Source organism: Sceloporus occidentalis, unplaced genomic scaffold, assembly GCF_023333645.1.
Source record: "Sceloporus occidentalis isolate IW3139 unplaced genomic scaffold, rSceOcc1.0.p SCAF_34, whole genome shotgun sequence".
Classification (NCBI taxonomy): domain Eukaryota; kingdom Metazoa; phylum Chordata; class Lepidosauria; order Squamata; family Phrynosomatidae; genus Sceloporus; species Sceloporus occidentalis.
Window position 1 is genome coordinate 6324115 of NW_028317014.1, and position 18998 is coordinate 6343112.

The 18998-nt window shown below is 36.7% G+C and overlaps 1 protein-coding gene across 1 annotated transcript; it reads right to left on the reverse strand.

Annotated features, from left to right (window-relative positions):
• Window positions 1–450: 450 nt before the first annotated feature.
• Window positions 451–1377, reverse strand: LOC149298195 (transcription factor Sox-3). Its single transcript, XM_089487751.1, has one exon. The coding sequence runs from the start codon at window positions 1375–1377 to the stop codon at window positions 451–453; it is 927 nt and encodes a 308-aa protein (XP_089343877.1).
• Between the last annotated feature and the right edge of the window lie 17621 nt (window positions 1378–18998).

An 18998-nucleotide genomic window follows, 5' to 3' on the forward strand; every position in this document is an offset into this window, starting at 1 on the left:
CTATAAATTAAAGAGACAAAAAAAACAAAAAACATAAAAACTTTGCGTTTGCGACCCGCACAGCTCTTTGTAAATATCAAGTCTAAAAAAAAAAAGTTAATAAAAAACTACAGTTTGGATAAACCCCAAATTCAGTTCTTCCGGGTTTCATAAAACTTGTAAACATTTAATTCTGGTTAATGCCTCCCCATTTACTTCTAAAACTGAAGATGCAAGACCTTTAAAAAGAAAGCTCATCTAGGGAGTCACTCTTTAAAACCCCCACACGACCCCCAAAAGTACATAAAATGTTGTGCTCTATAAAGAAAGTTTGCGCAAACCTTTGTACAAAAAAATAAAAAATTAAAATAAAAACAGAAACAACCCTTTGATTCCTTGTCCTCAAGTTTTTATGCATTCTGATCAGCTTGCAGGCAAGCAAAGCGTCCTTTAATTTAAAGTCCTAAAGTCTTAAATATGCGTTAATGGTACAGTGCCATTAACCCCAGTCCCAGCAGTTTGATAATGCTGATGGACACCATGTAGCCGACTGCTTTGGAGGGAAGACGGATCACTACCATCTCCGCCTGGAGGTAGGTACATGCTGATCATATCTCTCAGGTCTCCCAAGCAGGCTCTTTGAGTGTGAGAGGTAATGGCTGGAGGGGGTGAGCTGGGTTCTGATTTCACCACGGACCCCATGGATCCAAGACTCATGACTGTTGAGGTCTGCTGGTTGTAAGCTGGGGACATGCTGTAGGTGGAAGCTGCATTCATGTAGGTCTGGGCAGAAGACATCATGGGACTGTACTGCAGGCTGCTCATGTCATACCTGTGCATCTGCTGGAGCTGGGGACTGTTCATGCCGGGATGCTGAGTGTATCCGAGCTGGTCCTGCATCAGCGAGTAAGCCCCATTAGTCCAACCATTCATATGGGCGTAAGTGTCTATCCGCTGCCCAACCCCAACCGAGCTGCTCACTGGGCTTACTCCAGGAGCCAGAAGGCTGCCAGGCAGGGAATACTTGTCCTTCTTCAGGAGGGTCTTGGTCTTCCTCCTGGGTCTGTACTTGTAATCCGGATATTCCTTCATATGTACAGCTCTGAGCCTTTTCGCTTCATCGATAAACGGTCTCTTTTCCGCATCGCTGAGAAGTTTCCAGTCAGCCCCCAATCTCTTGCTGATCTCAGAGTTGTGCATCTTGGGGTTCTCCTGGGCCATCTTTCTCCTCTGCCCCCTGGACCATACCATGAAGGCATTCATGGGGCGCTTGACTCTGTCCTGGTCAGCAGCGGACGCGCTGCCTTTCCCATTGCCCCCGGGTGTCAGATTGCCCCCGTTTGGTGCATTAGATTGCTGCACTGGGCTCTTGATATCGGTGTCCAGCATGCTATACATTTGTAGCTGTGGATAGTGGGGACTGCAAGATCCCAGCGGAGAGAAGCCTGATTGCTGCGTGTTGGTGTCGGTGGCGGTGTCTCTGTGCAGGACGGTCTCACCACTCTACAAAAACTTCTCTGGCTCCCTCTCTTGTTATGCACATACTATGAGCGGGATGCAGAGTGACTGCATATTAATCACCTCCCACCAGCCAATCACAAATAAGCTCACAGCCCATCCCCACCAAAACCTACGTTAACCCTTTACTGTCTTATAGCGGCACAGGGGTCATTGCACCCAGCGCGTGATAAATACTTTATAAAACTCGCAAAGGGTTAATTCGCAGTTATTCCAACCCTAACTATGAAATTATCACTTGTCCTCCGACGTCATATTGGAAAACAAAGTTCAGAATGCAGCATTTTTTCCCCTATCTTTATTTTATCGTTTTAAGGTTCCGTTTACCATTTTGTGGGGGAATATTATCATTTATTGATTTATACAGCTCCATCATATACCACAGCGCTGTACAATACAAAGAATACAACTCTAGGTATATGTGTATATTTATGATTTCTTTAGTGCTAAAAACAGAAAGAAAATAGAGGAAAAAAATCTGTCAATTTCAGTAAATTACCTTAATACATCATTATACATTTAAACTGTAGAATATATATATATATACAGTACTATTTTTAATGTTTTTATTAGGGTAAACATTTTTTTTTAGAAATTGATATTTAGTAACAGTTAAAAAGTGTTAGTTGTTTTGTATCCTACTAGTAATTTGATAAGAATTAATTGAAACATAGTATCTATTCCCAGAGTCTATTATCTCTTTATGCTGTGCAGTACTTGGTAAAAGTCCCTTTAAAAATTAACCCTGTACAGACTGACTCAGTAAATCGGTCTTCCAGCCGGTTGATACATCTGTTATCGCCTTACTCCTTTTGGCAAGATTAAATAATAAACACTTAAGGACAATGCTTGGATTTATTTGTTTTTAAAACCGAATCATAGAAGGTGTCTAATGACCCACTCAGGTGAGCAAGATCCTCAGAAATAATCATTGGTTTCCCTAATATACTTATTGAAAGAAGCTTTTTGTCAAATTGTAGTGTTTTCTTTAAGAAAAGCGGGCAGGTGGCAGTGATAATGGACTTTTGTTTACCTTTGCAGGTCCTAATCAGAGGTGTGGGGGTTAACAACATTGTAAATTCGGTTTAAAGCACCCACATCTGATGCTTCATTGACCAACAACAGAGGTGTCTTCCATACCTCTTTCACCAACCTGAAAGTATTGAGATAGCAGGGCAGTTGTGATGTGGTAGATAAATGGAACAGCTTCCCATCAGAAATGGTAACGGCTAAAACAGTGAGAGGGTTTAAACATGGATGGGATAGGCATATGGCTATCCTGAGTCTAAGACAAAACCAAGGACTGATTAAGGCTCAGGGCAGAGTAGATGAGCTGAATGGTTCTTAACTGCCCTCATATTCTGTTTCTATGTGTGGTAGTTAAGCAGTTCTGCCGGCACACAGGTGCGGTGGTATGGACAAGGCAACACTTTAATGGTTGGTTGCTGAGACGCCAACATATCCCGTAGAGTTTACCCAAACCATGGGGGTACATGCAGGCTAGGATAATTGTTAGAAATTATAAAAAAACTTTACTTTTTAGTTGTAAAAACAGAGAATCAGGGCTGTAAACAGTATTTCTAATTGAAATAATACAGGTCATCATTGTTTTATTGGCCACAATCCTGGAATAATGAATTGTATTTATTATTAACCCTTTAATCATAATTGTTGGCTAATTTAAAATTAATCCAAAAGTACTGTGAGCAGCACAAGGGTTGTTTACTGGTAGTGCAATTACCCATTTTTTTATGGGAACCTCAGCTGTGCCCCCCCCCTTCATTGTAAAGTTTGAATGCCCCTATAATTTGTGGGATGTTGGGACCTCCTCCAATCACTTTGCCAGTTTAGTTTTTTTCCCAGTTGGCTGCAGGTGGGGGGATGGGCTGGTAGGAGAATAAGTTTGCCATGGTAACTTTAAGCTTTTGCCAGAGAAAAGAAAGTGGGGGGGGGGGGCACAGCTGTCAATCACAGGGGATCTATTCACCCCCCCATAACCCCGGGCAGCTCAGACCTTCCCCCATCTACCTGCCTCCACTGGGGCTCTAAATGGGTGACTGTATTTACCAAAACACGCCCCCCCAACGACTTTTTTTTAGCTTTTTTTTAATTTACAATATAATAATTCCTTTATGTAATTCTGATTACATTGCTTTCTAACCAGGAATCCCAGGAATCAGTTTTAATGCCCGAACTAATGCATTCAACACGCAACAGTATAAATATATTTAAATTGTATAAAAAAATAAGTCTAGTTAATCATAGGGTATACTGTGTGTTTCCTCGTATAGAACCTGTTGCACACACACTTGTGTCTGCTATGATAATTCATTGATTGGACTTGATCTTGTCAAGATCCCTTCTATATATATGTTTTTTCTTCCATTTAAATATATCATAGTTATAAAATAAACCTCTAAAAAAATACATGATTAGTATAATAAAAAATATAACTATTTTACAGAAAATCACATAATCCTCAGTGTAACTATAAATCGATTTAAATACATTGTGGAAAGAAATTCCGCTTCTTTGTCTCTTGGCGCATTAACTCTTTCGGGAATGTCCTTTGTCCACTCTATGGATCAACGAAATGGTTAACACAAAAATCTAATGCATCTTCCCATGCATTTAATTATTAGGGCTACACAGCCCAAAGCAATTTAACCATTTTTCGTATTTGTAACTGCCTAATTATTTTGTTCTACAAATCTTAATAATTAGCCGATTAAAACTAGACATTGATCAGCCTCTCAACTCAGTGTTGCTGGGGAAAATAATTTGAAATATTTTTTTTTTCACACACCGTCTCTTCTGGATTAAAGTTATTTCTGAACTGGGGGTTAATCTGGAATTACTAACACTGACCCTAACACAAAAAAGAGATTTTAATATTAAAAAGGAATTGGAGATATATATATATATATATATATATATATATATATAACATAAAAAATATATACAAGTAACATAAAAATTTTATTTTGGAATATATTATTTATGAATGGCATATTGCTTTGGTCATAATGATATACAGTATGTACGTTTTATTTTATGTATGTGACAGGTTAAATAAAAAAAAAAATTTTTTCCATGTTTATAACACCTTATTAGCAAAGGGTTCTTCATTCTCCCAAATCCCTCTAAATCTCTCAAAATACTGAGTATTACAGGTGCAGAAAGACAAACAGATACAAATCCTCCCCCCTGGGCTTAACACTTCAGAAAACACTAATTAACACTTCTCAAATAATAAAATTAGCTTATCATGTAATAAAGCATATTGCTGTAATTGGAGAAAGTGGATGAGGCACAAAAGAGAATAATTCGACAAGCACAAATTTGGCTCAATTTGAAATAATTCAAATATTAATTAGTTTAATTCTAGAATTTTAAGCCTTTTTCAGATTTCTGTTTTCAAATTAAATAACTTTGAATATAATTTAAAGGGTATATAGATGCATTTATTTTTAAAAGGACGATTATAAATGCTATTGTTTTAAGGAGTTGCAAAGTCTGTACCTATTTCTTTTTCATTTATACATAAAAATATATTGATCATAAATGCGTAAAGTGATTATATTAATATCAAGTGTAGGGATGCAACGGATACAAGTTTTACTTAAAAAAAATATGTTTCTGAAATGAACACAAATATCTGTATTAATATTGACATTTAATAATTTTAGAAGAATAAAGTGCATTATTAGTGTTGCCTACCTATTGAGAGAGGGGCACTTTGTAAAAGAGGGTTTTATTTTGGGTCCTAAACATCCGGAATTAGTCATCCATAGCTCTGACCCTATGTTATCAGGAAAAGGGCAGATACTTCTCAGTGGACAGTAGCATCCTAACAAGAGCAAAGATTATCTCAAGAATACATCAAATGTCAATCACTGGCAAGCGCTTTATATCGCCTATTAAAAATAAATACTGTAAAGATACATGGAATTTAGAACTGTATTTTTTTAAAACATTTTAAAGATTAATATTTAGGTTATATTAGATGTCAAGTGTACTAGGCAATTTAAGCTAAATTGTTGTAATTAAATTAAAAGCATAATAAAGGACAGAGGAAGAGAAATATTAGCGATCAAAATCACTAAATTCACATGAGTTGTGTTCATTTTAAATATAGGCGAGAGTGCAATTATTATAATTAATTAATGTCCATGTTGGGAAAGTTCTCTTTTATGTTATCTTCTATGGAAATTAAGCACATTAATTGATTTAGACATTATGAAGTAAGCTGTTAGGAATTGGAAAAAAAATAACTGGAAAATTGATTAATTATATGGGGAAGCTATTATATGGGGGGATTAATTTACATTGGTACAGATATCGAGATAAAAAAAACGGAAAAGTAACAAGGTGCTTCTTGAAATGATCAATTTAAGGAAGTATGAAAATAGGCTTAAATAATGTGGACATCAGCATTCAAATTATTTTCATTCCTGAGAGGTTAAATTCTCATTAGGGTAACAAAAAAACCCCAAAAAACGTGTATTAAATTAAATAAAAAATACGTGCTAAGTGATCCTCGCTTTCAGTTAAATGGCCGTCTTAACCATTTGAAGTCCAGGCTAATGCGTTATCCATTGACAAAGGGTTAATTTGTGCCCTGTGTCAAATTCCGCCCTGGCCAGGAGAAAATATGTTTCATTATGTACAAAATATTATTTACATGAAGTCTGGGGATATCTGAAAAGTACTTACCTAATATATTTATTTAAGATATATCTTCCCTTTCATGGTTATCACAGGATGGGAGTTGGGAGTTCTTCTTAGTTAAATATATGTCTGAATTTATCTAAGTTATAGAGGATAAGAGAAAATGATCAGGAAGCAACAAATTGGAGACAGGGAGAGGGCTAAACCGCAATTTAGAAACCGCAAAGGAATTCTCTGTGTTGCAATGGCTTCCCCTACTGGCCACTATGTGAACTGCACCACAGACATTTCAGTCCGTTCGCTAGGCGAACAGCAAAATATAGAGTTAAAAAAATATACGAAGTATATATATGAAAAGGCCAATCAGAAAAATGTTCTAGTGTGAATTCCATTGCAAAGCAGAATATCAAATTATAAGTGGCATTTAAAATTCCATTGGATGCACTGTGGTTGTGTATTAAATGATCTTGACTATTCATTCTATATTTTTTTCCAGGTTTAATATTAACCATGTATATGTTAAATGACTGAGAGTTTGCCAATCCACACCAGCCTTTTGGTCAGTGTTTTGTCTGTTTAATGAGCTGCCTTGTTATATGACCATAAAAAAACTATAAGGGACAAAATACACGGTTGTCTAATCTTTCAGTCGACTCTTTCAATGCCAGTGTGCAATAGAATTTAGTATGTGCCACCCGTTTTAACTAATAAGGATTACCGATGTCAACAATGTCAAAATTACACTCTGCAAAAAAAAAGTAAATAATAAATAATTAAGTGTATAAAAAGTGCGAAAAAATATTCATCAAATTTTATTTCATATTTTGCTGGATTTTTTTCATAACTTGTAACATTCCATTTCAGTTTTTATTTAATGCATTTTTTTTTCGTAATCTGTAATTAAACATCTAATTTTTATGCATCTTTGCCGTTTTTTTTTTTAGATTTGTAAATCGTAAATAATACAATTAGCATCTCAAAATCGAAAAATAAGTGATGTTTAATTATTTGAATTCTACTGCTGACTTTTGATTATTCAGTTCAAAAAGGGTGGAATCTTAATTCCAGGGGCGTAATTAATCACCTATGCTTCATTTTGTGATCTTATAATTAAAAAGGCTTGCAGAAGAACAGTTATACATTTTATTTTCGTTTATTAATTTCATTTTTTTGTGCAGTATATACCCATGCCTTGCGATCGGATACAAACTTACAGAAAATGAACAGATGGTTGTATAAGAACAATGTACAGATTGGAAGAAAATTTTCTCTTTTTATTGTGTTTTTTTTAAGCGATGCATTAAATGGAGAATTTGCTGGCAGCAAACCGAGTGTTCTCATGCCCATAGACCGCTTACAGTGCCATTCAATGGCTTTTTGCAAGACAGAACTGCTTCCCATTACAGCAACAGAGAGCTAGTGGCCAAATTTCTTAATTAGCAAGTTCCTTAAGGCTGGTCATTCAGGTGTTGTTCTGGAATTTGTTTATTAGGGCTAGACACACTGATCCTCTGGTAATCCTCTAGTAGTAATAGAGGCAGCAGTAGGGGGGTATTGCTAGAACATGGCTACTGGTTAATAAGGATTTTTTTTAACAAGCCACTAATTATCAGTGTTGTAAAGGAGAGACCACCACTGCTTGATTTGGATGTTGGAGAGATGGCCAAGGATGTCCAAGCAATGTCAGATGGACATAAGTAATTAATTAAAAAATAAAAAAGAAACATGGTTTTCTCAGGGTTATAAGGCATAAAACACATATTCTTCAATAGTTAGCAAACAGGCACCCCAGTGTCCTTCAGTCACACAAAGGCATACACCATGTCCCAGGTGCAGGTTTACCATCAGGGTGACAGATAATTAACCGTTCAGCAACCTGCTACTGTGCAAAGCACATTTTAATACTTTTGTATAAAATACATTTTCTTATGGTAGATAAGTGGAACAACCTCCCAGCAGAAGTGGTAGAGGTTAATACAGTGAGAGAACTTAAACATGTATGGGATAGGTATAAGGTCATCCTGAATCTAAGACAAGATGTCTTTACAGAAGGGAAAACTGGTCAGGCTAGATGGACCCAATGGTTCTTATCTGCCATTAAAATCTGTTTCTATGTAACATGCAGCCTGGGAGAAAGCAAGAGCAATCATACTTCAGGCACGCAAAAGGTTAAATTGCACCTCAAGTTTGTGTATTAAAGGCTGACTAAACTTTTATTTGTTATTTTATTAAGTATAGCTCTAACTTCTTGGTCTCTGCTGACTTCATTTATGTTTTTATGTAGTGATTTAGTTTGTGTTTATGTATTTAGTAGGATAAATAGCTGTCATAGTTTGAAATTATTTGGCCCCAATTATATTCATAAAACAGTAAAAAAAATCACATATAGAATTTACCCTACACATAAATAATAGCCAATTACTACTATAAGGTTTATAACACAAGTCTATTTCTAACTACACATGCTAAGCGTTGATGAACATTTGCATCTAACATTTCCATGACTTACATATTACAATTTTTTGTTTGTTAACCAAATTAATGATATTTCTTATTCCTAATTACTATGAATAAGACAAGCCTCACAATTGTTGTATCTAAGTTTCTAATTATCTGGGGATAACACCTCTATTAGAATTATAGTTTAAAAATAGCACCTTCTATTCCCCTTCAAATCAAAAATCTAATTCAATATTACATGTCCTTATAGACTTAATCATAATATCTAAGGCCTGCTAATTTAGGTTTCTAAAGGGCTTTATAGGATAAATAATGAAATTATATTCTATGTTAATTGACATCATAAAAGCACAAATGAGGCTTTTCCTTTGGAAAGACATAACGGTTACAAAATAAAGCAGGAGAGCCACAAGAAAAAAAGAGGTTTTTGAAGCAAAATAGAATGAATAGTCATTACTAGCCTCAATGATGTGGGTCTTTTGATCAAAAAGAAATTAGCTTCACAGAACACACAATACAAGCTTGCCCTCTAATAGGGAGAAAATTAGATATCCAGGCATGCTTTGCACCTATTTCTATAAACTGGACTTCTTGTTGCCTTTTCAGTTACAGCTGTTCATTTCAAGAGCTCATACACATGTGATTCTAGAGAACCAGGTCCTTAAGAGTCAAGGCTCCAGAGAACAAAAATACTATGTAGACATTGTTTATTTTATTTTATATGTATTAATTAATTTATTTATTGTTGGATATTGTTATGGATAAACCACAGATGCACTCCCATCACATTTTCTTTCTCTTTCTGGATTCCATCTGACATGGCCAAATTATGAACACAGATTAACCAACAGACATTCAAATTAGACGCTATCATAGTTAATCAACAATGTAGAAATCTACAAATTTTTAATTTGTTACTTACATCCAAAAATGTTTAAGAGCAAAGTGTGCAAAGGTAAAGTCTTTCATTAAGCATTAATTATCTTGATTTGTGAATTTGCATCTGGGGATCAGTTTCAGATGTTGTTCAGGTTCACATATAGTCTTAAAAAATACACATGAAATACAAACACACAGACCAAGAATAAAAACAACCCATAATGTAACCAGTAAATATTAACATTTGACTAATTCACAAGGAATTATTTATCTCCTTAAGGTCAATGCATTTTAACCAAAGACCTAAATTTATAGGCTTGCATTTTCCATCTGGGCTTGTGCATTTTTTGAAGTATACATTGTACTGCTATTCTGTAATAAACTGGGTTATTGTGACCTCCAAGTACAAAATTTGTGTTGTATGTATTGTATGCATGTATCTATTTACTGTATGTCCCTATTTTGGAGTTCATGCTCTAAGTATCTTTTATTACTAAGATGCATTACACTAAAGTGCAGTAGTAATACAATATGGATAATCAGGTATTAAGAAATATTCTAAATGTTGCTTGTTATTGCACATCGAATATGAGTTTTTCTTGGTAGTATTGAGAAAGCAATTGCAGATGAATGAATAAAATATACAATTTGCAATCAGTTAATGGCTATTGCTATTAAACCACATAAGTGGCCATTCCATCTCTTTCAAGCAAATTTGATTTAATAATTTACTTACACGAAATCAAAGGGAAATTAATTACTCTCTATCCAAATTATTACCATAACAAAACAAAACTCACTGATAACGCCACAACTAAATGATAACATTTGTATCATACCCTTAAGATCCTCGGTAGCACTTTTCACACATCTTCCATGAAGCTTAGACCTCTCCTCTCAGAGCAACATCAGCTTTTAAATTATTATAAGCAACAGTATAAATTTCAGGTGAGAATACAATTAAAGATCAATTTATCATCTGTACTGACAACCTCACAAAACAGATGGGGATTGCGAATGAGTGACAGCAGTATGGAAACTCTGTTACCTATGAGTGTAGCAGCTTGGACATTCTGCGGTTCATACAACGATGATCAGGTATAAAAAAAATGTAATGCCAGCACCTGTTTAACAAATTCACTATAGCACCTTTCATTGTGCTTTCATTTTTGAGATACAAAACGGTATTTCATTGTGTTATCATCACAGTAGAAATATCAATGTTGTAATGTAACCAGAATGTGCTTATCAGTGGAAAGCAGTATTTAATATTCACATGGCTGACACCTGTGGGCAAGAACAACGTTCATATTTCCAAAATGTAGAATGACAAGATGATCTGCAGGTCATTAAATTGCCACATGACACCACAACATGACACTGGCAGGACTCTGTCAAACCTAATAAAAGGATCCAAACTATAGGGAGACTGAGTTACTCAACTATTTGTTATCTGATCTGTTTTGCTCTTATTACACTAGGTTTCATGGGAAATTAGTATCACCCCCCAGACTATTTTACCCTCTTCCTGCATATGCATAAACATGATTGTGATTGCTTAGATCTTAAGTTGGGGTAGTATGGCTAGACCCCAATAAACATATTATTCTGGTACACTTTGCTAACATTCTGTCTTGCACATTCATTTGAGCAATCCCAGCCCCTCACCATGAGGGCTGACAAGGGTATCAGGGAGACAAACACCCATGGGCTGCTCCTAAACCCTTTCTGTTTCTTTATACAGTCCATATTTGCCAACAAGTGGATTTAAGTAAAAAGCGGGATTTTAGGAAGCCTCCAAAGTAAATGTTTCTTTCAAATGTTTGACATGTAAGTGTATTTAGTATGATATTTATAAAGCATCATTCAATGTAAATGCCAAAACCGGTCCCAGGGAGCATTATGAAGGGTCAATTTCATCTTGTAGGATAGTATTTGCTGTTCTTTCAAGAGATACTTTGTTCCGGAGCAGCTCTCTGCTAGTCTTTTTGCAGCAAGTTCCCTCCAAGAAAAAATGGGTTTATAATGGATTTTAATCTTTAGTTTGCAAGCAAAAAATTTGTAACTACTATGACGACTTTGTTAACATATGTGAGCAAGGATTTTGTATTTTGTAGAATCTATTTTATGGATTTAGATCTCAAGTAGAAATGCTGACAAGGCATTACAACAGAGAAAATAAAAAAATAGAGGCCATTAAGATGTAAACAATTACAATAAATACAATGAGTATACTGAAGAAAAAAACATTAATGTATTGCAAAGAAAATAGCTGGCAACAAACATTGAATGATGTATGTGAAAGATTGATAAATTAGAGCATGTTTTTTAAAATGTTTCACTTCCACTTTCCAAAGACATTATTTCCAAACATTGTTAAGGTATTATAAAAAATTACAATCATTCTTTGGCTTAATGCACAAGAACTGAGTGCTGCTCTCTGCTTTCAAACTAAATAAGGAACCGAATCCTCACAATAATAATCCTCCAACTAAATTCCTTGGTATATATAAAATTCAACCGTTATTATAAAAATTCTTAAACAGAACTTAATTGGGGTGAAGTACAAATAGCCCACGACCAGAGGGTCACCTCTCTCAGTATAAAATAACTAATAGTCTCCTGGGGGGGATGGACGACAGTCCTACTCAATCCACCTATATATCCAATAAGCAGATGAACAACACACGTGATCAATTCCTGTGACTGGTCTAGCTAAACCTAGCTTCCATAACATTCATCCGTTCCCAACTAATATCTTGCCGCTCTATCCCCCTGAGCTGAGTGTTAACATAGGATAACATAGGATCATCCTTCAGAGTTCATATACACCGTTAATCTAAAGAACTAAGGAAAACAAACAACCCAGATGTTACCATCCCCTTTTTCCAACTTCCTCTGCATCACCTTTCTGTGTTTGCAAAGGACCTAGTCTACTGGCTACGGTTATCCACAGTTACCAAATATACCCCAATCATTATATAATCAAGTGAACATACAGGGACCTTCCCCTCTCTGCTCCATGAATGTCTACTCCATCTCAATTTCCACAGGAGCACAGAGATCACTGTATAATTGTCTGAGGTAACCCCTAGAAATCAAAACCATTGCATCAAATCATCCTGTGGCTTACTGCATAGATATATATTTAAAAGCTTCATGAAATAACTTGCATCATTATCATTAAGGTATAGACAAAACTCCAATATTTATGTAATTTTATTTACCCAGTGCTCACAGTTTACCTACCAAATAATACATTTCTGGGTAAGATACAGATATAAACATGTTTGTTCCAGCTGTAAGCTGTAATAACCAATGTATTACAAACATGGAAACCCATGGAAAAATATGGGTCCATGCCAGTAACAATGCCTTCTCTGCTCGTTATAGGCAAGGCCAGACCCAAATAGACTTGGGAATGAGGATGAGAGTGGGCATCACTCCGAATTGTAATGGAGTGATGAGGAGAGCTTTTAAAACTAAGAAAAATCTGTCTAGGTGTTAACATTAATAGTATATTTAGCCAATATTTAAAATTAAAAAATTACAGAAGCTGTATCACTACATTCAACTCACAATCCCATATAATGCATTGGTAGCTTTTATAATTTATATAATATGTTTTATGACTTGTGCAGAAAACAGGAGATAGGAGCAAGTTTGCAGAATAGGGACCAGTCTGTCCAAATCTCCATAATGCGTATACCAAAATACATTTATAACATACTGAATATCTTCAATGTACGGTATAAAATATTATACAATATTAATATTCTTTTATTCTGTACTGATTAATTTCAATCACACATTAATTGTAATGTAATCTTTTCAATAGTATTGTCCATCCCTTGCTGGCACCAAAAGTATAACATGAAAGAGAGCATGATTGAGTTTATTCAGACAAAACATACACATCATATACAAGGCAGACTGTGACACAGTGCAGAAAACATACATCTGTAGCTTTACAAAGTATATGCACGCACAGCATGCACAGGGGCGGATAAACAGTGAGGCAAATGCAGGATTTGCCCCAGGGCCCCTGGTGGCAAGGGGTCCCAATAGCTGCTTACTTGCTGCAGTCTCGTATATGTATGTGTCTGCACAACATGTATACAGTATTTATTGTGCTGGGTCATGTGGGAGCCCAGATGGGGGTTGCTTGGTACATAGACAAAGACAGATTCTATTATGGGCAACAGTGTCAGCTTCTTGATTCTTGTCACGTGAGAGCATCTGCAAATAAGAACCTTCTTTTGTGATCTAAGTTGGGACCATCAATAATACAAGATGAGGAACATATATCTTCCTCTATTAGCCATCTGAGATTACAGCATGTCCATACATAGGTACATAAAAATCACTGGGCCAACAGGTTATAACTGCAAATTCTTTGTCACATGGCGGTCTTACTACCTCACCTCGTGGCCGCACCACGTGAACGTCGGTCTGCCGGATCGCATATTAAATAATACAAAATGGCAGGGTTTTCAAATTACAAAATCAATATAACCAGGGGTGGCTGGGGGTAATACACATGGCAGTGGGGGCATCAATAGTCAAGAGGGTGGTTGGCCATCACATAAATTAATACTAAAGGTGTGGCTGGCTGGGGGGCATCACATTAACCACTATAAAAGCGGTAGGGGCATCAATACACAAGGTAGGAGGGTTGGCTGGGGGAAACACATAAATCAATACACATGGGTGTGGTGGCATAAATGCACAAAGCGGAGCAATACACAAGGTTGTGGGGTGGAACACATTAATCAATACTAAAGGGGGGCCTGGCAGGGGCATTAATACACAAGGGGCAAAAATATAAAAGGGGGGTTAATGACAAAGCAGTGTAGAAAATACATTTTTTTATGCATAGTAGTGGCTTAGCCTCTCCTGGTGTGTGTGTTTGGGTGTCAGCATGGCAGAGCCTGTCCTGGTATGTGTGTGTTTGGCTGTCAGTGTGGCAGAGCCTGTCCTGGTGTGTGTGTTCGGGTGTCGGTATGGCAGAGCCTGTCTTGGTATGTGTTTGTGTGTCGGTGTGGCAGTGCCTGTCCTGGTGTGTGTGTGTGTGTGTGTGTGTGTGTTTGGGTGTCGGTGTGGCAGAGCCTGTCCTGGTGTGTGTGTTTTGGTGTCTGTGTGGCAGAGCCTGTCCTGGTGTGTGTTTGAATGTTGGTGTGGCAGAGCCTGTCATGATATGTTTTCGGTCATCTGTTTCCTGGCACTTTACTTTCTGTAGGAATAAATTGAACTATTTAATTTTACTTATGCGGAGATAAAACACCCTCCTGAATTTGTAGTCACTTCAGAGGACAAAACTTTCTAGGTCCAGAAATCAGTGAGAGGAAAAGTAAAGGTTTTGTGTTATTTACTCTGTTTCAATCTGCATATTTTATTAAAAAGGATCAGTAGCACTAAATTGTGGCTTCAGGCATCCCGTGTATGATGACTTTTTTAGTGTACTGATCAGGGCTGGCCCAAGGCAAAATGCTGCCTGGGGAGAATTTTAAAATGCCGCCCCCCCCCCCTTATCTACCCTTCCTCTCCCTCCGTCCCTGCCGCCCCCCCCATTATCTACCCTTCCTCTCCCTCCCTATTATCTACCCCCCCCTTTTGTACTTACCTTTCAGCAGTCCTGCGGCGAGTCTCCCTGTTCCGTCTCGGTGCCGGCTTGTATTGCTGAGCACCGGAAATGAGGTAATCTTCCGGCACTCAGCATTATAAGCCGGCACCGAGTCCGAACAGGGAGACTCGCCGCAGAGGAGAGAGAGGGGGGTGCCGAGCGGGTACTGACAGCTTGGTAAGCGAAAACCACTCGGCGCCCCTTTCTCTCTTTCGCTTTAAAAAAAAAAAAAAAAAAAAAAAAAAAAAGGGCTTGGGGCAGCAAACTGGAGCGGTTGCCCCACTCGGCTCCATTGTCGGGCCGGCCCTGGTACTGATTACTCCTAATCCCATCACCCACCCATAAACCCGTGTTGAATCTTACTAATTATGGTATTAGCAAAGATATATTCCTGAATGTCACCCTTTAACAAGCATTCAAATAGTTTCTGACCCACAGATGTCAGGCCCACCAGTCTCTAATTATCCAACTGAGATTGTGATCCCTTTTGAATATTGGTACAGCCTCTGCGGTCCTAGGGACCCTGGGTATGACAATTGGACTTTTAGTAACACGTGGGAGCCAGGGAAAGGGGGTATTACGGTATATTTTTTTAGGCATGTGAAAATCTGGAGAAAGAGGGGGTGAGCTATTTTCTTTTAACATAGAGGGTACCTTGGGCATGTCCCTGAATAGTCTCGTGTGTGTGGTCCCAGGCCACAGATATTTATGATGGCATCCCTGAATCAAAGTGATACTTACACCTGTGCTTGCATAAAGGGAGCCACTGCTTGCACTAACAAACTGACTCCACTGAGTATATCCGCTGAGTTGCACCTGTTTATCCATGAAGCTGTCAAAACCTAGTGCATCCTTCTGTCTGAGGTAAAAAACATCAATAAACACTAGACATACATGTTTCCTACTGCCTGTCCTTTACCTTGATATCTAACACCTTCCCAATTTCCACCACAAAATGAAGAACAGCTGCTTGTACAAGTCACTATTTTCAGATCCGCTGTCATCAGTGAGCAATGATTGAAATTACATGTGTGTAACCACTCTACTGTAAAAAGACATGTCTTGACAGATAGTTTGTTTGCTTTAATAGTCCAAAACCCAAGCCATTTCTGTCTGAATCTCCACTCATCCTAAATGTTTAAATAAGCTGTGTGAGACTTGTCAGTACTGATACACTTCTTTCCAGTACATTAAACATCCTAATCTTTTGCATTCCTACCCAATCTAATGCCAAATCAAAACCACTTCCTGTTTCACAACAGTCTACAGAATTAAATCACCATACAGTTTAATGCAGAATTAATATAACGTCAAATATTAAAAAATTACTTCATTAGGGATCTGAGAAATATTGTCTCAGAAAGAGATGTTTATGTGATAAAAAGAGTTTGATGAATTAACACAGGAATGATACGCGTTGCTTATATCATAAACAATAACACAGTGTGCTTGTTCATGACATTCTGACATGAGCATGTGTGATTTTTTTTATTACCACAGTTGTACTCGTCAAAGTGACAATGTGTAAACAATGTGTGTTGCAGGACTTTCCTTTTAATAGTATAAACTCAGTAGAATAAAGCAACGCAAAGAAATGACCGTCACTTCAATAAAAGATTGAAATGCGTGTCACGGCTCTGATCGAGGACGAGAATCAAAGCACATGCTACTGATTTGTTTTTACAAGATTTTATTTCATTATGGCAATAACTGGTCTATCAAAACATTGCATTGATGACTCGAGCCAAGATAATATTCAAGATTTTAAATACGATGGGTGAACTCTCCAAATGAACTAAAGTTTCTTTAATAGTCAACCCTGATTGATCAGCCAAGCATTTTGGAACAAAGAAGCACCAGCACCATATACAAACAATAGTGTTCCCCATTCACACAGTAGTGTCTGCCTTTAACCCCTTAATGACAAAGCCTGTACATGTACGGGCTCAAAATGCATTGTTTTCATTGGGTTTAGGGACTGCCCATTGTCCTTAAGGGGTTAAATAGTGTTTTAACACATTTTGACAATAAATAACCCACTTTCATATAAATACTGCATTCATTTCTTTGGTATATTACAATAAGCCATATGACCATATGTTTAAACATTGTTAATTTGTGTAAAGAGCATAAGGTTAGAGCCCCGCTAGGCCCCTTTTTCACAGTGATAAGGCAAATTAATAAAATTTCCCTAACATTTGCCAAAAACAGCAGCCTTTCCAACAGACTAGGCACAACATTTCACATTAAATCAACATTCAAAGCATTCCCCAGCAGATGCTGCTGACATTAGACCAATGTAATCTCTTTAACCTTGTCCGGTAAGGGGTACTGGAGTCATGACCACGCAATTCAGACTAAATTAGATTGAATATGCTGTTAGGGCGACCTACAGTTAACTTCTGTTAAAATGACACCCATTAGCTGACACACTATGTACGCACTGAAAATACATGTTACAGTGTTCATGGAATTTTGAAATTGTACAAAGCAGATTTTAATTAGTTACATATCATAGGATGGTTTATATAGGACAACATTTTCGGAAACCAAGATTCTGAAGGCTCGGTAAATGCATAAAGGTAAGCTTATACTGAAAAACAAAAGTAAAGGGAAACAAATGTAGTAATCACTTTTGTAAAGTAAATTATTTTATTGAATAAGACACATTATATAAGTTGAGGAAAACTACTGATTGAAATACAAAGCCAACATATTCTCCTTACATGGTAAGACCCTGCTTTGATCTCTATAATTATTCTCTTTGCATGGTACCACCAAGTTCAGATGTGTATAATTTAATTAAGAAATGAAGAGATCGCTTTCAAAAGAGTACAAAACACTCAGGTTTTACTATGTCAATGCAAATCTCACACAATATTAATTTTAACCACTCTTTTCAATACCTGATTCACATGTTCCGTACATTGTATTTTTCATCTGGAAAGCCAAAAATTATCAAGCGTTAAGCAGTCTTTACATATCTAAAGACTATTTTAACAGCCACTACATGTACATATGTTACATTTTTTAATGGCTTAAATGTTTTGGTACTGTTGACAGACTCTAGTATATTCTGAAAATACAACCAACAAAGGGAAGCAGTGTTTATTGTGAGAATTATTTCTGGGTTCATTTATGTATTTATGTAATTTTATTTTATGTAACTAATCATTTGTTTTATTTTTTTACTTGTTTGTGAATACCTGCCAAGATTGTTGGCATGTTGCTCATACAGTTAAACTGGGAGATCTGCTTATTGTGCAAAGACTCCCCAAACCACTAATAATTCTCTAAATATATTAAAATTAAATGTTTTTCATCAGGATCACTTAAAACTTGTTTTTGTAACAGTATTTCATACAGGACCGTGTTCTTGACAGCTCCATACGTATTCTCTACTAAACAAACACAATAAATCGCTATCCTACTGCTTGATGGTAAAAAGTAGAATGTGTCACACTTAATAAACCAGAGACACACCCTGGCGTATGAAAAAAGACAAGAGACTTCATTGGCCCTGCTAAAAACCAACCTGTGTAGTGCAGGGAATGTCATCTAAATATCACATTACTATCTATAATGGAGACCATCAATTCTGCAGGTAAACAAAATGAATCAGAATAATATGAAGTAAAAAAAAAACTTTTATCCATTCTTTGATACATAACAAAGAAAAATATTTACTTGTATTATAACTTTTATTTTTGGGGGCCATATATTTTTGTGGTAACACTGCTGTTTGCCTTATTTTATCCTGAGAAGACAACACTTTGGCCTGCTAGAACTACTGGGTTTCAGAATCAGCAGGTTTCCTCTGGAACTTCCAGCTAAAGATATTCTTCCACATATTCTGCTAAGTTTAACG

Coding starts and splice junctions, on each gene's coding strand:
- LOC149298195 (XM_089487751.1), bottom strand. CDS start 1,377: ATGTATAGCATGCTGGACACCGATATCAAGAGCCCAGTGCAGCAATCT.